Source organism: Panthera leo, chromosome B2, assembly GCF_018350215.1.
Source record: "Panthera leo isolate Ple1 chromosome B2, P.leo_Ple1_pat1.1, whole genome shotgun sequence".
NCBI classification, from domain to species: domain Eukaryota; kingdom Metazoa; phylum Chordata; class Mammalia; order Carnivora; family Felidae; genus Panthera; species Panthera leo.
In genome coordinates, this window is record NC_056683.1 from 96520987 (window position 1) to 96548422 (window position 27436).

At 45.2% G+C, this 27436-nt stretch overlaps 1 protein-coding gene across 8 annotated transcripts in view; it reads right to left on the minus strand.

Moving 5' to 3' along the window:
- The window catches only part of SCML4 (Scm polycomb group protein like 4), a 114559-nt gene that overhangs the window by 20493 nt on the left and 66630 nt on the right, over positions 1 to 27436 (minus strand). For 7 of the 8 annotated variants that reach the window (XM_042939488.1, XM_042939493.1, XM_042939489.1 and 4 more), the window contains 3 exons: positions 18033 to 18162; positions 15670 to 15870; positions 11304 to 11498 (listed from right to left, as the gene is read on the minus strand). In XM_042939488.1, the coding sequence (XP_042795422.1) occupies positions 11304 to 11498; positions 15670 to 15870; positions 18033 to 18162 (526 nt within the window). Of the gene's footprint in view, positions 1 to 2651; positions 4386 to 11303; positions 11499 to 15669; positions 15871 to 18032; positions 18163 to 27436 lie in introns of those variants that run through there. The other variant, XM_042939495.1, reaches the window with a different exon arrangement.

Here is a 27436-nt window from a genome sequence, read left to right on the forward strand (position 1 = left end):
AGCACTGGGTGTTATACGGAAGCGATGAATCACTAAATTCTATTCCTGAAATCATTATTACACTATACATTAACTAACTTGGATTTAAATAAAATTTTTAAAAATGGGGGAAAAAAGATGGCTGCCAGATCCCAGCCTTTATAACTCTCAACAATAGCCAAATTATGGAAAGAGCCTAAATGTCCATCAACTGATGAATGGATAAAGAAATTGTGGTTTATATACACAATGGAATACTACGTGGCAATGAGAAAGAATGAAATATAGCCCTTTGTGGCAACATGGATGGAACTGGAGAGTGTTATGCTAAGTGAAATAAGCCATACAGAGAAAGACAGATACCATATGTTTTCGCTCTTATGTGGATCCTGAGAAACTTAACAGGAACCCATTGGGGAGGGGAAGAAAAAAAAAAAAAAAAAGAGAGGTTAGAGTGGGAGAGAGCCAAAGCATAAGAGACTCTTAAAAAATGAGAACAAACTGAGGGCTGATGGGGGGTGGGAGGGAGGGGAGGGTGGGTGATGGGTATTGAGGAGGGCACCTTTTGGGATGAGCACCAGGTGTTGTATGGAAACCAATTTGACAATAAATTTCATATATTCAAAAAAAAAGATACTAGCCTTTATACTATTCAAAACTACAAAGTCATCAACATACAGGTAGATGAATTATAGGTATGCAGAACTTTTAGTAGCTTAAGAATTTCATAGTGTGACACATGGACTGTTACCTAAAACCACTATTTAAAGTTCCTAAGAAGAAGGACCAAACCCATACTTGAGGAGAGAAGTGCACTTCTCAAGCAGTTTGGTGGCTGACTGGTGAGTGAACACCAGATGGGGCCAGCAGTCCTGAGATTGTCAGGCACGAGTGCCCTGCGCGGTTCCAACTCCTGTACAAACTCGCAGCAAACCACAGGGCTGACGGGGTTAAGACGTTCGTGGTCTTTCTCTCCCTGATTTTTAGAAAATCACTTCTCATGTGAAATGAGCTTGTCACCCTGGCACCTCTCATTAAACAGGAGGATCCAACCCGGCCTCTGTTTAAGGCCATTTAATCTCTGTGGAGAATCTGAGCTCAGCAGAGTGAGGCAAATGAGAGGCGTCTCTTGTACTTTTCTTTATAACCTCCCTGCCTCTATCCAGGAGACAAAGGATGCCGCCTGTAAAATCACTAAAACTTTCCTCCAGAGAAAGGAACAATCTGCTCTTGTACTATCACATGAGCAAGCTTAAATAGAAAGCAAATGCACCGATGGCACAAAGAGGCTACCACATTTTCAGGGTTTAAAGTCTTAGGAATTTTCAGGAGAGCCTGGTGTTCCTTTTTCACCATTGCCAAACTGTTGGAGAACTACGTTTTCCCCCAGCCTCTGTACATGCAGCCTGCCCACCAGGGAGGCCAAAGAACACTCTAGAAGAGTTCCAACCCACTCAAGCCTCCAGGGATACCCACTTGCTTCTGAATCTGAGCTGTGTCTAAACCTCCCCTTTTGGGAAACAAACTTTAGGGTCAGGAGTGCGTGGACATCTCCCACCCCCCTCACCTCTGCAGAGGCTTCCAGGTCGCCCACCCAGTGCAACCCACTCCTGTTGCAGTCCTGGAGGGTCAGGCAAGAGCACCTAGGATGTAGAGAACATCCAAAGAGAAGCAGGAAGAGACAGAGGGACAGGAAGAAGAAAGCCGATAGAGAGCGAGAGAAAGAGAAAGTCCCAAAGCAGTGAGAGTTGCACAGAGAGGAAAAGAGGGCCCACGTGTCTAAAAGTACAGACCCTTCTGGAGTTTTAGTTCAGGCTGGTGTTGACCCTTTGTCATTTGGGACACAAGACCTAACTGCTCCCAGTTAAGTGAACTTGGACTGTTTATTTTATTAAAACACTTAAACTGGCACTTTACTTGGAGTTTCCAACCAAATGAAGCCCTGAAAAGCATCAATACCACCATCTGCAGAATATTTCTCAAATAATACCTAATCATGCCATAATAACCCCCAAATTCCAGAGTCTTAGAAACTATTCACTTTCATTACAAACAGTTGTCCCCACCCGCTCTCTCACATGTGTGTGCGCGCGCACACACACGCACACTCACCCTCCACTCCCCACCCTATTTCCCCACATCAGGCATAACTCCCCAGTTAAAGGGACAGCTGCACACAGTGATCCTTTTCTATAATCATCACCGCCACCTTCCCCCGCCCCGACCGGCAGCCACCGCCTTTCTCCAGGATCGATTGCCAGCCGGCCTGCCCCGTCCAGCAGGCCGCACAACCCTGCCCAGGCTGGCAAGAAAGTCAAACCACTGGGTCAGTGTCCAGAGCGCTCCATGTGTGAACAGCTTGGCTCGGCTGCTTGAAGAGAAGGGAGCTCCGCAGATCCCAGCTCTGAAACCCAGATCAGAAAAGGAAGCTGCACCATGGCCCCCATATGCTGCCATTGGAAAAGCTGGGGGATCACTATTACCCGGCGCTTAACCAGGTGCCACCACCTAGAGAGCACAGCCAGTGAACTCTGGAATGCAGAGAAAGACATGCAAGGAGAGAAGCCGAAAGAGGAAGGGGGCAAAAGGGAGAAGACCCCCGGAAACAGTAGCAGGTCCCCAGCAGAGCTGCACCCTGCTGAGAGCCCCAACAGGGGGCCATTGTTTCCTACCTCAGGTGCTGACGGTGTCTGCCACCAGGCAGCCTCAGCCTCACTCCTCTCCAGCACCACGGGCACCCAGCACTGCTCCGGGAGGCAGAGAGGACTTCTAAGGACTTCTAGGTGGTGGCAGAAACCAGCAGATTTCCTCTCTGCCCTCGGGCTGCCTTTCTCTGAGGCTCGAGTGGAGGTTTGCAGACTTTCTTTTCTCAGCCTCAGTCCCGCCCTTGTTCTTGCTCAGATAAGCTCATCACGTTTTCCCTCAGGGCCCTCTGTGGCCTCCTGTCCCAGCCTTCCCGGTTCAAAGGGCACCAGGCCACACCACCTACGAGGCTTAGCATTTCATTCGCTTCAATTAAATTTTCCATTAACTTGGGCTCTGGCCAGTATAGATTTTTCCCTTTAAGCTTGCCTCTAAGTTCAGATCACTCAGCCCTCAGAATCAACCTTATGACTCCCCTCTGGTCCATTTAAGCACATTTATATTTTTTCTCCCCTAATGAGATGCACAGAAACCAACCATAATTTTAATGCCTGACACCTGAACTGTAGTCCTCTCAAATGTTTCTGGTTTGCCTAAGACTTTGTGCTAAGCCTCTGGGTTGATTTCCTCCTGTGGAAATTTTGCCCAAAGGCAATTTTGCCCAACGCTAGCCATTTGGGATAATGAATGCTCTTCCAGTCTTAAGAGGAAAGCAGGTTCTATAATCACTCTCTATATGGTCTTGCACATTTGCCCTGCCTCTACCCGAAGTTCTTGTGGGAACTCCTAAGAGGTGAGGGAGGGTGATGAGAGGGGGACACCTTCCACAGTCATGTTCTTTTTCCTCAACAGCCACACACTTTCTGGTCTTTCTAGAACTTCAAGGAAATTAAAAGGGGTCCTCAATCAGGAAAACGTTGGAGTCACCAGAATAGAGGACATCTCCGAAGCTTTGGTTCTAAATGTATATCCTGACTTTTAGGAGGGCTCATGATACTTTGCATTCCTCATGCTGGTATAAAGCAAGCTGCCATGTTGTGAGATGCTCTGTGGAGAGGCCTATATGGCAAGAAACCAACAACTCATAGGAAACTGAATCCTGCCAACAGCCACACGAATAAGCTAGGAAGTGGATCCTTTCCTAGTTCGGGATGTAGGCCGGTATGAGACCCAGAGCCAGGGGACCCAGTTAAGCTGCCCCTGAACTGCTGACTCACAGAAACTGAGATAATAAATGTTATTTGAAGCCACTAACTTTTGGGGGTAATTTGTCACTAGCAATAGATAACTAATACACATGAGAAAAGGCCATTTGTTTCATTTCCCTTGACTCTGCATATCCAGGTTGGAAATTATAATTATTAATTCAGTAGCAGCTAGGATGTATCTGCTATAGAATACCTATTCAATTCTCTGCAAGGAAGTTTATGGGATTTTTTTAGCAAAGGGTTTGTATTGCTTGTGTATGAGACCCAGAAACTACCCACTAATAGGAGAGAGTTCATAAAGTTTACCTTTATATAACAACTTAATTGGAACACTCATTCATTTAACAATAAGTATTGAATACTTATCTTGTGCTTCCTCAGTATCTACAGGTCTCAGAAGAGAACCTAAGCCTTGCAATGCAAAGAGAGTCACTAAATCACTGAACATTGAAAAAAATCTATTTTAAATTCTACAAAACCCAGGCCTTTCTCGAGAGGTTGTATTTTTCCCTTTTAGTTCAATGTTTGTTGTTGTCTGTTTGTTTGTTTGTGTTTGAGATTTTATTTTTTTAAGTAATCTCTACACCCAACATGGGGCTTGAACTTACAACCCTGAGATCAAGAGTCACACACTCTACCAACTGAGCCAACCCAGCGCCCCTAAGTAAATGCTTTAAAATATGTACAGATATTATAAATTAATGAATGATATAACTAGAAACACAATAAATAACTTTTCCTACATGAACTCATATTATACCCAGGGGCAGAACTAAAGTTAGGAATCCCACTCTGGCAAATGTTCCCCCTTTCATGCTGTAGGAGCTGTGGCTGGGCTTCTCCCAGACCTGTCCATCTGAAAATACAGGAAAGGCCTTTGTATTTGCCGTAGACCTTAGGGACATTCCTCTTTTACCCTTTCCATCAAAACTTTCTCAGAGGATTCTTAACACATGAGCTTGATACTGATCCTTTGTTCTCCTCCCAAATGACCCTCTTTCCAACACTTGGCTTGAGAACAGGACAGCTCATTTTGTTCACACGATCCCTGGCTGTAGCAGGGTGAGCACAGCTCTGAGATATTCCAGTCACTGGCCTACACTGGGAGACAAGCGGCTGCAGGGGGATCTGGAGTAACACTTCTTCCTTCTTTTTTTTTTTTTCTCCACCATTCCACATATTATTTAAAATACCAGGTCAAACGATGCCAAATGTGTGGTGGAACAGACCACTGTGTGTGGGTTTTGTGAAATGAAAGAGCTCTCCCAGAGTCTGGAATGATGGGCTCTGCCTGTCCTGGGGATGTCACCTAGCAAGGGTGTACCCAGAGCACAAGGACAAGGATGAAACACTCCTTGGGGCCAAGACAGGAAATCCAGAAGGAGAAAAGAGAATTGATCTTCTTGGAGTACAGCTTCTGCCTAGATTTTGTTAAATAGGGGTTGGGGTTTGTTTTGTTCTTTTATATCTTTGGTAGACAAAATGACACAGGTGTACCACAAGCCACTTGTGAACATCCATTTTGTGCCATCAGCCGTCTGAGTCAAGAAACAGGACGTACACCCTACCGGCAAGTGTTGGGTAATAGGGCCCTACTGACAACTGGCTTGAGAGAAAAGCAAAGGGACAGGGAAAAGAAAACCTGGGCTCCATTCCCTCCCCACTGCTGCCTTTCTGTGTGGCTCTGAACAATTGGCCTGACTCTGTGGGCCTCGGTGCATCACCATTGGGGAAGCTCACTAAATGTTTGCTGACTGCCTAAATGGATGTTTCCATGTAATGGAATTCATGCCACTTGATAAACTCTATTTCCTTCTAGAAATAAACAATCTTTTGGAAAGATAGTTATTCCCTGTATACTCATTTTCTGTAGATCATATTAGATGAATTTGTACTTCAACAAGGAAGCAGATTTGATTTCTAAAGGCTGGGTACATAGGTTCAACCATAACGGAGCACATTGGGAAGGTCTGTCATTCCAGTAGTTTTCTGGTGCCTGGCTCAAAGACCACCAGCCAAGGAAGAAAACATTACGCTTCGAGAACAAATGTCCTTCCTCCTCTCCTACCCCCTACCATCTGTGTATCAAAAAAGCTACTCAACCAAAAGTAAACAGTTTGTTCCCATCATGTTAAAACTTCAAAAGGCAGGAAACCAATCACTAAATTAGATCTTGCAGGAGAGTTCAGTTATCGCATTTGCGGTTTCCAGAGATCTCCCCAACCCTTGGTGAGCAATTTGTTCTGTTGCGTTGCATAGAATTTAAGTCAGTAAATATTTGCTGCAGACCCGTTACACGTCGGGCTCCGCCGGGTACTACGCGGCCCGCCCCCAAGGCTACCCGGCAGGGAGATGAGATCTGGACCCAGATTCTTGCAGTATGGGGCAGCATTACGTGTCATTGAGGATGTATAAACAAGAGTCGGGGAGAACAGACGGACATCTTCTGGGATTCGGAGAAGCTTAAAGGGCAACAGGGACCCTGCTGCAGAAGATGGCCAGGCCACACTGAGGAATTTGCTGTCGTCATTCTTTGCTTTCTTTCAACCTTCTCACCAGTGCAGCAAACCTCCTCTTTCTCACCCAGACTGCACACCTACCACCTCACCTAACCACTCTGCCCTCCCCCCATCTCCTCTCCACCCCATGGACACCTCCACAGGACATGGGATCATCCTCAGTGACAACACTTACATAGTGTCCTAGTGCACATAGACTCATTTTACTGCAAACCTGAACTAAATTTCCCTAGGTGAGCAGAACTCTGCCAGCCCACACTTTATCACTCAGAGTGTGGTCCCCAGCCAGCAGCAGCCCCAATACCCGGCACCTGTTAGATATGCGGACTCCCAGGCCCCACGCCAGTCCTGCTGAGGCCAGAATCTGCATTTTAACAAGATGCCAGGTGGTTCGGGAGCACATTCAAGTTTGGAAAACACTGGCTTGAGTTTATTTATAATTGAGACCTTTTCTTTTCAACATTCGAAGGTACAGTAAATTTCCCTGTGATCATCACATGACTTCTGACAGAACCGCAAATGTTATCAAATCCATGTTTCTGCCTCCATTCTTGCAAAGCACCAGTGAGCTGGTCTTCCTAAAATGCACACCACATTTGGCTGTCGATTAATAGAATTGAAGGGAAATGACTGATGTTCCTGATTTCCAGCCAAGAACTCTACCTTCTGGCCTGGATTCAGGCAGCTGAGGAGGTCTGAAGTCTGGTTTGCCCCAGACACAGAAGAAAGATCACAGAAGAAAGTTTATATTCCAAAGGCCTGAGGAAGAGATTTGAAAGATGCCCTCTCTCTGTTCTAACATGAACCCCTCTGCCTTGGGATCCACCTCGGCGGGGGGGCGGAGGACCCTCACTGGGACTCCTGGGGCACCTTGACCTCATGCTGCCCAGAGCTAGCCTCTGCCACCTCCAGCTGTGACATCTTGCTCCTACTTCTCTGGGTTGCCAGAGTTACCCCTAATGGCCTAATAAGTGGGCATCTGCACTTGTCACCAATAACGGGGAGATCACTACCGCTCAAGCAGTCCCTTCTACTTCTATGACTTTTCAAAGTTCCCTACGAATATCAACCCCACCTGACTCCTAAAGGAGCTATCTTGTGAGAGTTCTACCTGGCTCTTCAGCTGCCAAGTTGTCTACCTGGGAGAGTATTCCTTAAATCCACACTTCCCAGACTTTAATGTGTCTTCAAGCCACCCGGGATCTGTTGTTAAAGAGTGTGGGAGGGCCTCTGAGCTCTTGCCTTTCTCAGGTGATGAGGATGCTTCTGACCAGAGTTTGAGAGGCAAGACCTTAGGTTTAATTAAATCTATCACCAGAACCACAGAGAACAAACCCACATGACCTGCTGCTGTATACTGGAACAGAAAATCATGTCTTCCTCCAAATCATCCTTTTTTGGGGGGGGGGGCACAAACTTTGTTTCTTTGATAGTTTCTTACGTGTCACAGCTTTGCATTTTCTTATTGTCTCATCAAGTGTCTTCTGGAAATGCTCTGAGTGTGGACAAGTGTGTGGCACCAAGCCTGATAGACCATCGCTTTAATTGAACAACATCGGGGTGGAGAACAACCTGGTTCAAATGAGCTCAAGATTGCAATATTGTTTTGGAATGATGTTGGTCCCCCAGATGGATATGGAACCTAAAGTCAACAAAGACTTCCGTCCTTTCCTTCTCACACGTGCCCCTCTTGCCACAAAAGTGGGAAAGTGAGTATAAGCCAGTTCCTCATCTGAAGCAATAATAACTTGATATGTTACCCTTTTAGGGAAATTTGAAAGGACAATCCTAAAGAGGCAATGTCTTAATCTAAAGGCAAACTCTCTAATGGTGTCATTTTAGGTTCCACGGCAGACTGGTGGAAAAGACATGTGGCAAGGGGGCTGCTTAGAGTATACTATGACGTGGCTGCTTCTTCCACTTTCCTTGAGACTCCCAGACACATGAAGCACACTGCACTTGGTTTTGCAACACCTAGGGCATGAGAAACAACTTCCACAAGGTTGGTTGATTTGGGAGCCATTCATTTTTCAAATCAGCATGCTCTAGGGAAAGGCTCATGAAGACAATTCAAGTTATTACTTCCAAAGCCAGGCCAGCTAGGAAGAAAAGGAGCTTTCAGGGAGAAATAACTGTAGCTACACTGCTCCAGGGAAAAGACTAAACCGTCCTCCAGTATGGTGAGCTTGGAAGGGGAGAGAATATGGTAGAAACCAAGGCAAGAGTTTCCTCAATAATTACTTAAGGAAGGCTAGAAGGGGGCTCCTCGGACAGGATGTTAAAATGAAACCATTTTAGTTTCAGTCTGGGCTGAGGCTGTAAGACAACAGATACCCCAAAGTAGTGTGAAGTGTACAGATCTTGAAAAAAAAATAAAAGGTGGAAAGCCAGCTTTGTACCTACAGATGACCACCTACATCACGTCTGCAAAAGAAATATAGAGGTTGAGAAACAGGTTGACTAGAAGATGAATTATGGAGACAACTGTCCAGTGTGCTCCCAAGGGCTTCAATGTGGCCATGTGAATAGCTTGATATCTGTCCCTGGAGTTGAGAGACACAATGGATTATTGTTTGATTCCCATGGGAAATCCAAAAGTCTGGCTACGTTGATCAGAGGACAAAGCAGAGGTGCCTGCAGGGTTCAGCCTGCCCAGTTTGTCTGGGTAAAGGATCATGTGTAGTGTTTGTCAGGACCATATGTGGGCCATCAGAAGAGAGATCTAAAGTCAGATCATCTTAGGACTGCAGGACTGTGTGGTGGCACAACAGGGCCTCTGCAGAAAGAAGCTAGAGATGTGTTTCCTATAGATTTGGGGGTGTGGAAGGAATTATAAGTGACCAGCCAGAGAAGAGTTGTATTTATTTGTTCATGTCATGGAAAGTGCAAGTGAGAGATGGTAGGATCACCAACATGCCCATGTAAGAGCCCACAGGATGAAGAATCAGCTTCAAACACCTGCAAATTAGGGTGTATGATGCCAACTCACTACAGGATTAGTCAAGTAAAAACTCTCCTACCCCTTACCTCACTTCTGTCCCCTACTCTGGTCATGAAGGATTCAAAATCATTATTACCTAAATATAGGAGGGGGCAAAAACACAAGGTTAAGTGTGAGGTGGAGAGAAGCCAACTGGCCTGAAGCAGATCTGAACTGGGAATGGGAAATAGTTATATCTTTGAGTGAAATTTAAATTTTGTTCTTACTCTGACCTAGATATACTAATTGTTGACTAGAGAATGCTTTGCTACCTGAAAGGAGCAAGAAAAGTCATAAGATTTGTCCAAAATTTCATCCATGGACGGGAAAGAAGTGGTCCCACAGGATACATTTAAAGGAGAATGGGAGACACGAATTATGTGGCTTTATAATTATATCCTATGGGTCATTGATTGTTCAATGTAACAGTGATTCAAGGGGTTTGCAAAGTGAAATCAGACCATTCTGCTATTCTCTTTGCAAGGTTCACTAGAAGATACATTAGCTTTAGGATATGTTCCTGAGTCAGCTAAGGCTGACAGGAGAGGCCAGATTCACACTGTAAGAACTAGAAGGAGCATTGTGCACGAGCAATACTTCCTTTAGGAAATGGAGGCCCAGAAAGAAGAAAACATTTTCCCAAGCTTGCCCACATAGAGACATCACAAACAAACAAAGCAAAACCAAAAAACAACAAGTGTATATAGTACCTGCTAACATAGACTATATTTAATTAGATACCTTTATTTGTAAAGGCCAAATTTCTTACTGATCCCAGATCTTAGAGACATTAATGTAAAATTGTAAACAAGGTTCTTGACAGTATCTGAAAAAAAATATATGCTAAGAATCTAAGTTTATCCTTCCCTGCTGTCCTCTTAGGCTTACCATATAGCCACTCTTATTATAAGCATCTTTTTTTTTTTAAGCATCTAAGCCTACCTGTGAACACATACCTGCAAATGTATTCACTTTTCATTACAAATACTGGTCACTCAATACCTCAATACTTCAAAAACTTCCTGAACCTTGTGTATTTGCCTTATCACAAGACAAGGTCTCCCATGGTTGTTGGAGCATAAGAAGGTTCAGCAAATGTTTATAGAATGACATAATGACTAGATTCCAGTTTCACTGACTATGTGTTCTTTATATATCAACAATACCGCTTCCTGAGAAAGAAAAAAGGCAACATTTCTGCTAATCCTTGGGAACCTAGAATCCAGAACCTAGAGTCATGTTTAACTTTCTGCAAATCCATAACTCAGGGCTGCTAAGCAGAGAAGGAAAACCTTCTATGGGTATCTTGAGCAGACAATGTTGTGACAGCTTTGGCAGTGTGGCCCCTGTGTGCCCTTGGTGACCTTCCCACTAGCTTTCCTATGCTGAGCTACTCTGCAACAAAAGGCACTCAGCCCCTGGCTCACTTTCCATCCTGTGACGAGAGAGAGACTCTGACTCTTAGTGAAAAACATATTTGATTCGTGGCCTGGTCAAATCCCTGCAGTAATAGACACTCTGTTTATTGACATGGGTGGGTATCTGAGGCCCCCAAGCAAGACCAACGTAATCTGTTTCCTTATCCCTAGTTTCTTCAGGATTTATTAGTTCCTTACTGTGATAGTCTTTCAACTACTCAACAATGATGCATAAGTGCCCAAGAGTCTTAATTAGAAGAGAGTGAAGAAAATCACTCATTATATGTGATGTGGTCTCATCCAGATTCTAATAACATAAGCCTAAACGCTATAGCATCAGCTCTCAGTAGCTAGAGTGATCTCTTCCCACTGCAACCTGGGTGAGGACTGTCGAGGTACCTTCCGTCTTGGCCATTCCTGACTGCTCCCTGGGATGGACGGTTGGCAGAGAGGCCGCCTGTGGGCCTCCAGCAAGAAAGCTCCCAGGAGCTCGTGGGAGGGCAGGGACACCTGGGACCACCTGCAGGCACAGGAAACACAGAAGGACAAAGCCTACCTGACTCCATTCTGCCTTCCTTCTTCTCCTGGGTTTCCTCAGAGCCACTGGAGCCCCTGGGGAAGGGCTGGTGGCTGAAGAGGTCATCACACAGAAGGCTTCGGCACAGCTTGGCGAGGAAACGGAGGACGTACCCGATGCTATTCACCACAGGCAGGCTCCGCAGGTGCTGTTTCCCATCGAAGGATGCCGACACTGAAATGCCACAGAGACAGCAACTCAGAGCGGGGCATGAGAAAGCCACAAGTCCCTGGAAGGAGGTTTTTGTTTTTTCAGTTGTGTTCTGTTTTTAACTAAGCTTTATTCAGATTTCACCTGCGTTTTCACTTCATGTCCTGCGTCTGTTCCAGGACCTCATCCAGGAGACCATGCTGGGTTTAGTTGTCACGTCTCCTTAGTCTCCTCTGGTTTGTGACTTGTTCTCAGACTTACCTTGTTTTGCATAACCTTGACAGTCTTGAAGAGTACCAGTCAGATATTTTGTAAAATGTCCCTCAATTTGGGTTTGTCTGATTTTTTTTTTCATGATGTGACTGGGGTTAAGGTTTTTGGAGAAGAAGTGAAGTGTCCCTCTCCTGTTATCAGATCAAGGGTACATGATGTTCCCACGACATCACTGGGATGTCAGCTTTTATCACTTGGCCAGATAGCGTTTGCTGCATTTCTCTACTGTATTTTCCATATTCCATTCCTTGGAAACAAGTCACAAGTTCCTGCCCACACTCAAGGGTGGTAGAAGGATTAAGCTCTACCTCTCAAAGAGGGGAGAGTCTCTGTATTATTTGGAATTCTTCTGAAAGAAAGAACCGTCCGTTGTCCTCCATTTATTCCTTCATTCCTTCATTTATTCAATCATTTACTAATATCAGTATAGACTTAATGTATTTATTTTGTACTGTGGGTTATCCAATATTATGTTATTTATTTTGTTGCTTAAATTTTGTCTTTGGGACTTTTAGTGTCCTGTGTCCCTATGACATGCCCTCATTTTTTTTTTTTTTTAGCAACTCTTTGGTTACTGATACTTTAATATGCTTCAGTTTCATCTTGCATTTTCCCTGCCCCTGCCCTAATTTCAGCCATTTCTCCAACATCCTTGGTTCCTTGTTATTGAAGAGTGATATTTAGAAACTAAGATTTGGGCACTGGATATGCTCGTTGATAGATAGGTCTAGATCTAGATAGATAGATAGATCCAAATAAACCTGAGTTCATGCTGAGGTCTTTAGCTCTAATCCAGCATCACAGAGTTTAGGGTTCTTTCTACCTTTCTCGGGGAGGACTCTTTAAAAAGAAGAATAATCTCTCCATAATGATTCTAGACCACATTCAATTTCTACAGGGTTACCAGAATTTAGAAGAAACATGTTTCTTCCAGCATACCCCTGACTGTAATCGTCCTCACAGCCCTCTCTTGCCCCATGAAGCTTGCATACCAGCTCCAGTGTGAGGAACACAGAAGGAGACCCTAGGAGGACATACTGCCCCCACCCATGTCTCCGCCATTCATTGTTAACACCAAGAGGTTTTTTACATTTTATCTCCCAAAGACTGGCACATAACAGGGGCTGGGCAGGGACAAAACCAGAGGTAGTTTTGATTTCAGAACTAACACGAAACAAAACATTTTAATTAGAAGCCAAAAGAATCCATTTTTTGTGTGTATAAGCTCTTTATAGTTTGACAAGAACATTCGTATCCATCATTCTATCCTATGAGGACAGTAGACAAGAGGTTATTATCCCAAGTTACAGATAAGGAGACTGAGAAGAGGGTGAAGAGCAGTTTTTCCAACTCATGTGGCCTCTAGGTGGCCCTTGACTGTCATGTTAATACTCCAAGTGACTCTGCTTGGGAGAGCTGGCAAAGCACTACCAACAGGCCCACGAAGGGGTTCACCCCGGCAACTCAGACACTCTGGAAATTCCCCCTTAGTGTGAGTGTCACTGTTTGCCTCCAATATTTCAGAAGAGTAAGTGTGATGGAAACTGAACCCATAGCAGGAGAGTCTGAGTCATCAGGCCTAATCCAAAAATCAAGGTGCATACATTCCCAGAGGTGCCTGGAAGGACCACCTCATCGAAGCAGTCATGGCATTTATGAGACCATGAGGCCTACCCCTCTGGGATAGCATGGCTCGGGCAGGGCATGCAATACTGCTCCCTTAGCCCTTGAGCTGGCCCAAGGCCCGCCCATGGCAGTCTGGTTCCTTCAGCCCAATGTGCCAGCATCAATGTCACCATTTTCTGTGTTGTGCCATGGGAATGTTTAGAAAGCAGTGCCCTAAGGGTGAGGTGGAAAGTGGGAGAGTCTATTTATCCTTGGGCTCCTCTCACAGCTTGCTGAGCTTCCATATTTGCCCTCAGTAACATGAAGGACCCCCTTGCTGCTCTGGCACCTCAAGGAGGCAGCATGAAGAGTCCCTGGTGCTACTGCATTCTCCAAGACACCAAGACTGAGTGCTCAGCTCTGGACTTCCTGGGAATCCCTCAGCCAAGGGAAAGTTGGCAGGGCTCTTCCCGGGCTTGTGTTGTGCCAGGCACTGCAGAACCTGCTCCCCAGTGCCAAGGCCCCTGAGGCCACAGAAGGGCTGAGCAGGAGAGCAGGGAAAATGGGCTAAGTTCTCCCAGCTTAGGGGGAGGGGCCATGAAAAACTCAGTGGGATGGAATTCGCTGAAGAGGGTGGGCACACAGTACAGGAAGAATTTTCTCTTAGCACTGTGTCTGTGTCTTGAGTCCTGGTATTCAGCAAAGAAAAGGACAAGGCTCTAAACCTCAGAGGGAGCCCAGGTTTGAGAACCTGGCTCTCAGAAAAATACCACAATGGCCAGTGGGATCTCAGAAGGCTGACAATAAGACTCTCCTCCTACCCTCTCTTGATGCAGTACTTCTTCCTCTTGTCTCTGCTTGCCTCTGCCAAAGTTTCTTAAAAGTCACTCTGGGTCAGCCACATGCACTGGACTTTGCCAAGTTCTATTTTAGTCAGTTACCAGCAAGTCAGACCCCCCTTCCTGCCCAGAGGGAGCTCCAGAAGGTGGGCAGAACCAATCACAGCTGGGGAAACTGGTTAGACAACCTCCTCACCTCCAAGCCCTGGGGATCTCAAGTTAAATAAAATGTCCCTGCTTGGGTTCTTCCTGACACAGCGATATTAGATGCCCCTCTCCCCTGACCTACTCTTGGCCAGCAGGGTCATCTGCACCACCCAGTTGCTGGAGAGTCTTTACCTATTCCCTGGTGATACAGAGGACATGGCCTTGAGGCTGGGCCAAAGAAGACACCATGCTGTACCCTTGGAGTCAAGACATTTGCAAAGGGGTGGTGCTCTGAGGCTTAAGGGCAGGTGGTAATAATGATTGTTTAGAGACTTGGGTAAGGCAGAAAGAGCCTCTACAGCCAAACATATGAAGAGGGCAGCACTCCCAACTCTGCCTCTCACCTTAGGTGACAACTGCCACTCCCTCTGGAAGCTGTTGGGGCAGGGATGAACCTGGAGGATGGTGGTAACAATGGGAAAAGGGATTGACCCTGAAGGGCTTTTACAAAAAACAACTCACCCTATAAGAGGGGCTTGAGACCATGAGCTTCCCCACTGCCCTGCATGGTGATATGTACCATGAAGAAGGAATGAGGCAGAGCAAGGAAGAATAGATAGTGACATGGGCTGATATTTTAGACCAAGTGTTCAGAAAAGGTCTCCTGGATAAGGCAGTATTTGAGTAGAACCCTGAAGGAAGTCCAGGAGCAAGTCAAGCATGGACAGCTGGGGTAAGAACATTCCAGAAAGAACAGCAGGTGCAAAGACCCTGAGGCAGGAGCATGGTTGGAGGATAACAGGGGGAACAGCAAGGAGGCCAGCAAGGCTGCAGCAGAGTGAGGACGCAAGAGAAGTGACCGGGAGATCAAAGAGGTAGCCAGGACCAGTTCACGTAGGGTCTCTGGGTCGTCATAAGGACATGGGCTTTTTCTTGGAGTGACATGAAAGCCATTGAGGGTGCAAAGCAGAGGAGGGGCACGCTATGGCTTCGATTTTTAAAGAACAAGAGTAGCTGCTGTAAGTGGTGAACCATGGCTGGCTTCTGGATATATTTTGAAGCTAGAGCAATAGGATTTACCGATGAGCTGGAAGCGGGGGGTGGGTGAGAGAAAAGTTAAAGGTGAGGATTCTTACTGAAGTCTGGAAGCATCTTCTCCTCAAGCCCAGAGAGAGGCCGTCAGCACACAAGCTAACCTAAGGCCCCTGGAGCCCAGTGGATGGAAGATAGACCCTGGCCACAGCCACTGTCCCCCAAGCCTGAATATGACCTCTTCCATCTTCAGAGAGACACCAACGTCCTTTCTCATACAATGTGCCCCCGGGCCTTACCTGATACCATCTCACCACCATAGCCTTGTTTGACCAGGGAGAAGACAAGCTTCTGCTGGTGGGCACAGTCAATGCACGCTTGCACGGCCTGCTGCAAGACTGCCGACGGCCTCTCAGGCCCGAAGTGCTCAGGGAGCTGCTGCACCTTCCTCCTCTCCAGGTATGGCCCTGCGTTGGCTTGCTTGTTGATGTAGAGGCAGACTGTGGAAACAGAGCCATGAAGCCCTCAGCATCAGGGGGATCAGGCCAGGCGGCTGCTCCTGTGTGCACGGAAGATGCCTCAGCCATGCCACCTTGGCCCTCACCTTGGGAAAAGCTGAGAAGAACAAAAGTGGGACTGATTCTTCCCAATGTAAGAAGGAAAAGGGGGAAAAGAGCCAATCACTCCCAACTGCCAGAGGCTTGCTCTCAAGAGAACCTCTTGGTTGGGAACAGACAGGTTGGTCCCCTGTGATGTACTCGAATCTGAATTGCAGACAATAATGGAGACCCATGTGAACCATGTGTATAAATGTGTTTCCATACTGAAAATGCACACACCAAAATCTTCCCTTCTCCTCCAAAGGAGCTGTTAAGCTTACATGTAATGTTTGCCAATTTTGTTGTTGTTGTTGTTAACCTTCAGTGAATCAGAAAATTAAGACACGGCTGCTTATCCAAAGACTATATATTCAGTGAAGTTTTAAAGAGAGTGCTATTTATAATCTCAGAGATTTTAAATACTCAGCTGCCCGTTTAGGGAAGCCCAACCAATGGTCCCCACACTTTTAAAGTAATATACCCCATCAGTAAACAAATTTGGAGCACATGCCCCAAAAAGTGTTTTTTTTTTTTATAGGTTATATACATTCTTGACTATTTTAATATATTGCATGCATTTTAAAACATAACCAAGAAATAGAAAAATTTTAAGTAAATATTAATAGTAGGTGTCATAGTTTCTTCCCCATGTTAACAACTCCTTGGCTGTCTCCACCCTCATCCCAGGATATGAGGAACTTACTTTGGGGGCTATTAGTGCAAAGCAGTGTTGAAAAGGGACATTAAGGGGACAACAATAGGATTTGGAAAGGATGAAACAGTAACAACAAAGGTGAAGAAAGTTTTTATTGAGCATCTACTCTATTCCAGGCACTTTGGGCACTTTATCTTGTTTGATTCTCAAGATGGGCCTGAGAGTGGGGTATGATTACTTCTTTACTAATGAAGGAACCAAAGCTTAAAGGGTTGGATCGCTGTTCTAAAGTCCAAAGTGTAATCAGTGGTACAACAGGGACTCAAGACTTTCTGATGTCAAGGCCTGTGCTCTTTCTGCTCCGCCAGGCTGCCTTCCCTTGAACTCATCCCAGATGATTAAGGATATCTAATCAATAAGGGAACTTCATGCCAGGCACTGTGCTAGATGGGCCCTATGGAGAAAATGGTGAACTAGACTCACACAGTCCCTGGCTTCCCAGAGCTTTGGGCCCAGCTGGGGAGGCAGAGCTACTCAGAGCTCCACAGGAAGCCGTGTGGGACCACGGCTTCGAGAGAGACACTAGGGAAGTGCTAGGAGGGCCCATCCTGGGGACCCTGGCAGGAGTCAGCGAAGGTTTTCTGGAGCAAGATATGCCTGAACTGAGATACAAGGGAGGAGTAGGGTGACCAGCAGGAAGGTCATTCCAGATAGAAGGAAGGCAATATGCTGAAATCTTATGGGGTGGGGGGGGGGGAGCACTTCTAGGGACTGAAAGGAGAGCAATGAACCACAGGGTTCCATCAGCCAAATTAAGTTTGATTTTTACCTAAAAGCAATGGGAGGGAATTGAATGGATTTAAGTGGGACAGGAGTAGGGATGGCTTGTGATGAGGACAGTTTATGTGTGTGTGAGAGAGAGACGCCATCCTGCTGCTGGTACTTTCATGATGGAACTCTTTGTTGATGGACACCCCATGAGAAAGACTGGACTGAGCTCTACGCTGACTGGATTGGAGCCACCAGGTGGGGTTAAGAGAGGTTAGGGTCCTTAGGGGATCTGGAAGTACAAACACAGAGATGGAAACTCTTCAAGGTGGGCAGGGTCACTCTCGGTGGAAAGTAAACCTGGCTCTGAAAATGAAACACCAGGCCACCACACCACTCTTTCTAGTCCCACCCCAAGGCAACCAGCTGAACCTGAGATGCATTGAAAACCAAGTTTCAAGTAATCCTACCTGTGAGACACTTAAACTAATATTCTCAGAGAAATCTGGTTGTCCTGCCTGCCAGCTAACACACTAAATCCTTCATCAGAGCTATCCCAGTGGCAGCTCTCCAGTTCACAAAGTAACTGCTAGATGGCTGGCTGACCATCACAGCCTTGGAGGTCATTCGGCTGACATACCTGTGAGAGCCTGTGGGGCGGCCAAGCTGGGTATGGTGGCTGCATCCTGAGGGATGGAGCTGAGGTCGGGCTCCGGTGTGCTCCGTGGAGGCGAGAGGGCTAAAGGAGTCATAAGAACCCGAGACTTGAGCTGCAAGACAGAGACCACTTAGTCAAGGAAAATCTGGAAATGCTCCCTACACTTGCCCCAAATTTTTCGTGGATGTCAATTAACCACTGCTACTCTATCATGTTTCCATGCCTTTTTACTGTGCAGCTAAGGAAGTTCAGATTCAAGTTCATGTTCAAGATTCATGTTTGGGGTCACACTCAGAGGTCAGCTCTGCACCCCACCCTTATACTGGAGTCACCCAGGAAATGATTGTGTCAGGCAGTGAGTGTGGGAACACAAGAGGTAGGAACCGTTGAAGCGTGTAAGCTCTCTGAGTGCAGGGCGCAGGGTAGAGAATTCCCAGCCTGCAAATACCTAGAATTCTGTGGTCAGGGCTTTCCCAACAGCCACCCCGAGACTGACCCTGAATCCCTCCTCAGTCTCTGCTAAGCTTTCTACTCTCAAAGATCACTCGATCCTGCTGGAAAAGAGAGCAGAAGACATTCCTCCAAGGGGCTTACATACTGCTCAGTGTTTATTTCCTGCAGTGGAGACTGTCAAGGGCGGCCCGAGTGTGGATATGACTGTATTGTCGGGTAGTGAGAAGCCGCTGCCTTGAAGGTCTCATTTGAAATCACAAATGAGGAATTGAAATTTACTGTTATGAAATAAGATGGAGATGACTGGTTGGTTGATTATGTCAATGCCAACAAGTCACTCTCTGTACCAAGATTTGACAGAAAATCTTCTAATCCTCACTCTCCACCAAAAAAATAATGAATATTTCAGTCACTTCACCTCTTCACCACTGACCTGTGTCTGTTCTCTACTATAGACCAATTAAATCAATCTCTGGGGTGAGACCAAGGCATCAGGAGTTGTAACATGTACTCAGATGATTCCAATACATAGTTAAGGTTGGGGGCCACTGCTCCACTGCCTTTCAACTTTAAGGTTCAGTCCCCTGGAGGGTCCTATTAAAATGTGGATGGATTCTGATTCAGGAAGTCTGGGGTAGGGCCTAAGGTTCTGCATTTCCCAGGCAGTTCTGATGCTGCTGGTCTGCGGACCACACTTTGAGTAGCAAGGGTGTGTATTTTGTTGTAAATATATATGCCGACCCTACCCATATCCTAACTTGCTTCCTGGACTTTTAGGATAGAATAATAATGACAGTCTTGAAAAAACAGTATTCCTACTGCTAATTATGCACTCATTCTACATTTATTCATGTATTCACTCAACAAATATGTATTGAGTGTCTATTGCAAGCCAGACACTCTTCTAGTTACTAGGGATACAACAGGGAACAAATCAGACAAACATCTTTGCCCTCATGGAACTGACATTCTGTTGGGGGTAAATAGACAACAAATGGAATAAAGTACATGATATAGTATATTAGAAGGTGATAATAGCTGGAGGTAAAAATAAAGAGAAAAAGGGAATAGAGTGTAATTGAGTTATACTTTAGATTAAAATCTTATTTATTTTTTTAAATGTTTATTTTTGAGAGAGAGAGAGTGCGCACAGGTAGGGGAGGGGCAGAGAGAGGGACAGAAAGAATACCAGGCAGGCTTTGTGCTGTGCTGACAGCGTGGGATCTTATCCCACAACAATGGGATCGTGACCTGGGCTGAAATCGAGAGTTGGATGCCCAACCAACTGAGGAAATCAGACACCCCTAGACTGAAGTTTTAAAATAGGGTGGTTAAGGCACTTCTTGGGTGACATTGCCCAAAGATTCCAGGGAGATGAGGGAGCAAGTCATACCAGTGTCCATGGGAAGAATATTCCAGTGAGTGAGAATATCAAGTGCAAAGGTCCCAAAACAAAAGCATGCCTGGAGGGTTTGTGCAACATAGGGAAGCAATAGTGAGACTGGAAAGGTGAAACCACAGGGCTTTGCAGGACACTGTAAGTTCTTTGACTTACTCTGAGCTCCTTTTTATTTTATTATTTTATTTTATTTTATTTTATTTCATTTTATTATTGTGCTTTATTGTATTTTATTGTATTTCATTTTATTGTATTTTATTGTATTTTTTGAGACACAGAGAGAAAGCATGTATGCACGTGAGCTGGGGAGGGGCAGAGGCAGAGAGAGAATCCGAAGCAGGCTCTGTGCTCAGTGCATAGCCCAACATGGGCTCAGTCTCACAACTGCAAGATCATGACCTGAGCCAAAATCGAGAATCGGACACTTAATAGGCTGAGCCATCCAGGTGCCACTACCCTGAGCTCTTTAAAGCAGAGAAACTACAGGATCTAAACTAACATTTTAACAATTTGACTACTGTTTTGAGGAGAGATAAAAGGGACAAAAGCGGGAGGCCACTAATCCAGAGTAGATGAGAGATGACGGTAGATTGGATTAGGTTAATAGCAGTGGAGGAGATGAGAAGTAGACAGACTCTGCATAGATTTTCAAGGTAGAACCAGCAGGACTTACTGACACACTGACTGTGGTGTGTGTGAGAGAGAAAGGAGTCAAAGATGACTCCAAGGTTTGGGCTAGCAAGGCTGTAGATAGAATAACAGGTTTGGGGGATGGGGGGACAGACTAGGGAAGACCAGAGGCTGGTTTTGGACGTGTCAAGTTTATGATGCATACATGCCAGTAGAGATGTTAAGTAGGCAGGTGCATGTACTAGAGTATGGAATTCTGGGGGAAAGTCTAAAGGGAGATTTAATTTGAGAATCATCAATATAGAGTTGACATTTAAGGCCATGATAATGAGTGAGATCATCAGAGAATAACATGGAAGGAGTGTATAGATGGAGAAGAGAAAAATCTAAGCACTGAGCCTTGCAAAACTGCAATATGAAAAGTCTTGGAAAGATGAGGAGGAACCAGCAAGACAAACCAGGAAAGGGGCGCCTGGGTGGTTCAGTTGGTTAAGCAGCCAACTTCAACTCAGGTCACGATAATCTCATGGTCTGTGAGTTCAAGCCCTGCATCAGGCTCTGTGCTGATAGCTCAGAGCCTGGAGCCTGCTTCAGATTCTGTGTCTCCCTCTCTCTCTGCCCCTCCTCTGCTTATGTTCTCTTTCTCTCTGTCTCTCAAAAAATGAACATAAACGTTAAAAATTTTTTAATTTTTTAAATGTTTTACTTATTTTGAGAGAGAGAAAGAGAGAATGAGTGGGTGAGGGGCAGAGAGAGAGGGAGACACAGAATCTAAAGAAGCCTCCAGGCTCTGAGCTGTCAGCACAGAGCCCGACACGGGGTTTGAACTCACGAACCACGAGATCATGACTTGAGCTGAAGTCAGATGCTTAACCAGCTGAGCTACCCAGGCACCCCCCAAAAAATTAAAAAACAAACAAACAAACAAACAAACAGGAAAGACATCCAGTGGGGCGGAAAGACAATTGGGAGAGTATGGCCTTGTGGGAGCCAAATGTAAAAAGTGTTTCACAAAGGAGAGGGTGATCAGTCATGTCAAAAGCTCTGATCCGACAAGGAAGACTAGAAGTGGCCCTTAGATGTGCAACTTCTCAGCAAGAGAGGTGGTTGTACAGTGGGTGGGATGAGAACCTGATTAGAATTAGCTCAAGAAATAATGGGAGGAGAAGCATTGGGATCAGGAGGTAAAGTCAACTCTTTCAAGGAGGCCTGTCTGAAAGGGGAGCCGAAAATTAGCAGTAGCAAGAAAGAAAAGTCAGATCAAATGGTTCACATCCATTAGGATAGCTACTATCAAAAACAAATGAAAATAAAAGATAAAAAGTAGTGGCAAGGATGTGTAGAAATCAGAACACTTGGTGGTAATGTAAAATGGAGCAGTATAGTAGTTCCTCAAGAAATTTAAAATAGAATTACCCAGCAATTCAATTTCTGGGTCTATATCCAAAAGAATTGAAAACCAGGAGGTATTTGATACTCATGCTCATAGCAGCGCTATTCACAACAGTCCACGAGGAAGCAACTATAAATGTCCGTTGACAGATGAATGGGTAAACAACAGGTCGTACATCCACACAAGGGGATATTATTCAGCCTTGAAAGGGAAGAAAATTTTGGCACATGCTACAATATGCATGAGACTTGAGGAAATTTGCTAAGTGAAATAAGCCAGTCACAAAAGACAAATATTGCATGTTTCCACTTATATAAGATGCCTAGAATAGTCCAATGCATTGAAACAGAAAGTAGAATAGTGCTTTCGAGGGGCTGGAGGGAGGAGGGAATGGGGAGTTGTTGTTTAGCAGGTACAGTGTTTTGGTTTTGCAAGGTGAAGTTCTGGAAATTGAATGCACAACAATGTGAATACACTGAACACTAGAACTGTACATTTAGAAATGGTTGTGATGAGGGGCGCCTGGGTGGCTCAGTCGGTTGAGTGTCCGACTTCGGCTCAGGTCATGATCTCACGATTCGTGGGTTTGAGCCCCACATCGGGCTCTGAGCTGTCAGAGTCTGGAGCCTGTTGGGGATTCTGTCTCCCCCTCTCTCTGCCCCTCCCCCGCTGGCACTCTGTCTCTGTCTCTCTCTCTCAAAAATAAATAAACATTAAAAATTTTAAAAAAAAGAAATGGTTATGAGGGTAAATTTTATGCTGTGTGTCTTTTACCACAATTAAAATGTTTTTAAAAATCTTTTAAGGTTTTTGGTATTTGAGATGGGAGAAACATGTATTAAGACTGATGGAAATAATCCAGTCGAGAGGGAAGAAAGGATGATACGAGGGCGTGCGTGCAGAGCTACTAGCTTCAGGACTCTGAGTAGGTGAGAGGGGATGAGACTTAGTGAATGGAGGCGGGTGCGTGGGAGGGGGATGGCAAGGCCTGAGAGAGAAACACGGACCTTTCATCTATTTTATTGCAAGGCAGAATATAACGGCCTCGATCTGGGGTGGGTGGATGTGGAGGTGGGAGCTTACAAAAGGTCTCTTCTGATGGCTACTAGTTTCTCAGTGAGGCTGGAAGCTTGAGTGTGAGGACAGAGGAGAGCGTGTTAATGAACTAGGAGGGTAGGAGAAGTGGGGGCACAGGGTGTGGCTGCTGAGCAACGTGGAAGGCACAGTGGGATGTGTGGACATGAATTTAAGTTCATTAAAATGAACTTAAAAGGAGACCAGTCAAAAGTGAGCACACTGGCTACACGGGGCTGTATGGGTGCAGCATCTGGGGCTCTTGCGAGAGACACTGTGTTCATCAGAAGCTACAATTAACAACAGAGACTTCACCTTATTCTGCATTTAGCATTTGAAAAATTAAAGGGCCCATCACGTAGCAATACACTGCTAAATACTATAAAAACAATCTGAAAGAAACCTTAGTGGTGGGAGGGAGCAGACCAGAAACCTGCCGTGACTGACTTCAGCATGGTTCCCTCACCTACTAAGTGGGACAGGGTTACAGTTACGCTGCCTGTTCTCCCAGATTATGCACGAAGTGTCCCTTTGACAGTCTTTCGAGGAATGATATACTGCCCTGCATGCCTTGTGATGGAGAGGCTGGTGGTGGCAGTGCCCAAGGACTGTGGATAGCAGACTCTGGAAGGGCCTGGTTACATCCTCCTTTACAGGCTGAAAGCCCTCCAACCAACATACAGATAATGATGTTGGTGGGGAAAAGGCAAGATTTGGCAGGTTGTCGTTTTTTCGCCTGTGGTCTTTAAGTAAATCACACAAAGATCCTCATGATCCTTCCCTAGAAAGATGATGATAGTGTCGATGGTGACGATGGTGAGGACGGTGAGGACAGGGAGGACGGAGAGGATGGGGAGGATGGTGATGGTGGTGAAGAAAGTGATGGCAGCTAAGACTTGGGTTGCCAGACACTGTTTACTGTTCATGTAAGCACCATGACTTGCTGTGTTAATATTTATTACAAAAGGATCTGTTCATTGAACCCACCTCCAATGAAGTAATACAATTATAGCTGGTTGTTACCTCTGTCTGTCATTTCTGCCCAGATAAAGCAATTCAAGAAATTAGAAAAAGTCAGGTGGTTGCAGGGCCAACTTTCTGAATTCATCCAACATCTAAAACAACAGTGGGACTTTTGAATAAAGAAGAAAAACTCATGCAACTGTGGGTGGTAAACGACTTTTAAAAAATTCTTCTTGATAAAAGAATAAATCATCAGTAGGGATACCTTTGAGTTAGCATTCTGAAATTTCTATCTCATTGTCTAACATAAAGGGGGAAAAAAAACATTCCTAAATGGGAGTCACATATGATTTTAGAGGGCTCCTAAGATAGAAATGAGCTCAGTGACTAGGAATGTCCTTTGGTGTGATGTGGGGCCTATTCTGCCAGTGCCTCTCCCATGTGGAATGGGGAGCTACCTGTTGCCCAATGTATCCAAGCTTTCCTCTGGAAGGGCATTTGTCTTTGCCATTGCTAGTTGTTGCTGTTGTTGTTTTGTTGTGTTTTGCTATGTTTGGGGTTTTTTTTAATGTTTATTTATTTATTTAGAGACAGAGACAGTGAGAAAGCATGAGCAGGGGAGGGGCAGAGAGAGGGAGGGAGAGAATCCCAAAGAAGCTCTACACTGTCAGCGCAGAGCCCGACCTGGGGCTCAATCTCACCAACTGTGAGATCATCGCCTGAACTGAAATCAAGTGTCAGAGGCTTAACTGACTGAGCCACCCAGGCACCACTGCTGTGTTTTGTTTTTTAGGTGGACAAAACAAAACACCATGGTCCTATTTTGGTTTCTAATACCATTCTTCAATAAAAGGAACAAAGGCTCCTTGGAGAAATGGCTGATTCTAGGACAAGGGCAAGAAATACACAAGATGAGCCTGTGGCATCTTGTCCCAGAAAATAAAGTAACACACACACACACACAAACACACAATGATGAGGGCAGGTCATAGGAACATGTGAGTCAATCAAAAGAGCTTGTAATGTCCAAATCTAGAACAATATGAGCAATAAATAAAGAATGGGTAATGGATTATAATTCAAAGTATACAGTAAATATCCATGACTCCATACTGACATAAATGAATAATTGACTAGAGAGACACATGGAGGAGACAAACCTCCTATGCATTAATATTCCAAACGGTTTGTGGAGTGTAACTTCTCACTCCTTAAGTGTGGGCTGCACATAGTGACTTCCTTCCAAAGAGGACAGTATGGAAATGAGGAAAAGTAATTTTACAGTGGAGAAACCTGTCAAACACCACCTCAGGCAGGTGATCAAGTCACCATCCACAGTGATAAGCCATGTTGATACTATGCACCCTCCACATGGCACGATGGGAATAGCACCTTACCTCTGGAATCTTCTTCCCAGAGACACATGACCCCAGTCTAATCATTAGGAAAACATCAGACAAACCCGTTACAGAACACTTTACAAAACACTTGACCAATACTCCTAAAAACTGCCAATGTCATCAAAAACAAGGAATGTCTGAGAAACTTTTACAGCCCAGAGGAACCTAAGGAGACATGACAACAAGATGTTAATGTGACATCCTGGATAGGTCCTGGGACAGAAGAGAGGAAAACTAATGAATCTGAATAAAATATGGACCTTATTTAATAATGATGTATTATTATTGGTTTACTACTTGTGACAAGTGTATCACAGTAATATAAAATGTTAACAACAGAAGAAACTAGGTGTGGGGTACATGAGAATCTCTGTTTTATCATTGCAACTCTCCTGTAAATCTAAAGGTATTCCAAAAATATGGTTTATTTGTAAAGTATTAAAAGCAGGATCTGGCAGAATAAACTGGGTAAAATGGAGAGGAAGAAGGGAGGAGAAGCCTCTTTCTTGGATGCATAAGACTGGAGGAAGATTAGGTGCCCAGGATGCTGTGCTCTGACATATTGGAGCTAATCCTTGACCTTCAAAGCCAACAACCCTGTACGGAGGCTGGCAAAGTTGGCACCTTTACCTGAAATTCAAAACCTCAATCAAACGGGTGTGGTGACTCCTCACCCAGGGCATGGTTTCCAGTGGCTGCCAGAGGGGCTGTGCTTTGCTGGGGTAGAGTATCGTGGTGGGTGAAGCAGAAGAGTAAGGAGTTGGCCCCTGCCAGCTGGCGATTCCACCAAAGAGGGCTGGGGAATATGGAATATGGGGGCAGCTCATCTTTCTTTTCCATTTACAGATCCAAAATAAGGGCCTGGAGAGCTTCTTGCTCCAGCTGTCTTTCAGGGAAGACCTTCTCTAAGACATTTACTAGGGAATCACTGGAAAGAGTTGGGGGAGGGGAGGGTTTGTTTGCAAACTGAGATGTGTGGCCAGGGGATGCTAACGGAGGAAGGGTCGTTTGATGTAAAAATTGCAGTATTTTTCTAGAACTATGCAAACGTGGCAGAAACAAAAGTACCAAATAAATAACATTTCATAGATTAACAGCAAGAAGTTGGTAATCTGAGGACAGAGAGTGTGGTTAGGGGACTGCCTGCACATCAGCAGAGATGAACCAACAAAGCAAAATTTAAAAACAAGTTCAGGGTGGCCGTGGGCACCTACATTGGAATCTGTGCTCGAAGTCCAGCTCAGCCACACACCAACCCTGTCTTAAGTCTTGTCAGTTAGGATTTTGGAGCCTGTCCTTCCTCACTTGTGTGAGGATATCAATACCTCCTCACAGGGACGTGACAAGATTTAGACGTAAACATTTAGCATAGGGCTAATGCAAAGTAGAACTTCATAAAGGTTTGTTATTATCATTGCTGATGGTATGGAGAGAGGGCATGACAAGAAGGAGAGCGCCCACATTTCCTCACCCACATAGTGGACACTGAGAACTGGCATGATTTCGGTCATCAACTACACATTGCTGATGCCCTGCAGGAGAACAGCCAGAGCACAGGGCTCAGAGTTAGGTCTGGGATTCGAATCTTGGGTCTGCCACCAGTTCACATGGGACTCTGAGCAACTCATTCAGTGCTTCCCGGCTTCATCTTCCAAAGCCATTAGATTGGGTCGATTGTTGGTTTCTAAGTTCTCTTCTAATCCATAATGCGTATATACCCTGCATTAGACTTCTTCTGAAAACATCATAGAATTTGAGACAAAAACCAGTGTCAGTGCCATGTTTTGAATGTTGAATAGAAGAAATGTGGCATCCTAAATTTCTTTGTAATTCTATTTCTGAAAATATAGAAAACTGGGTTATTTGGAGCGCCTGGGTGGCTCAGTCGGATGGGCATCGGATGCTGGCTCGGATCATGATCTCACGGTTGGTGGGTTTGAGCCCCACGTCGGGCTCTGTGCTGACAGCTCGGAGCCTGGAGCCTGCTTCAGATTCTGTGTCTCCCCCTTTCTCTTCTCCTCCCCTGTTCGTACTCTCTCTCCCTCAAAAATAAATAAACATTTAAAAAATATGG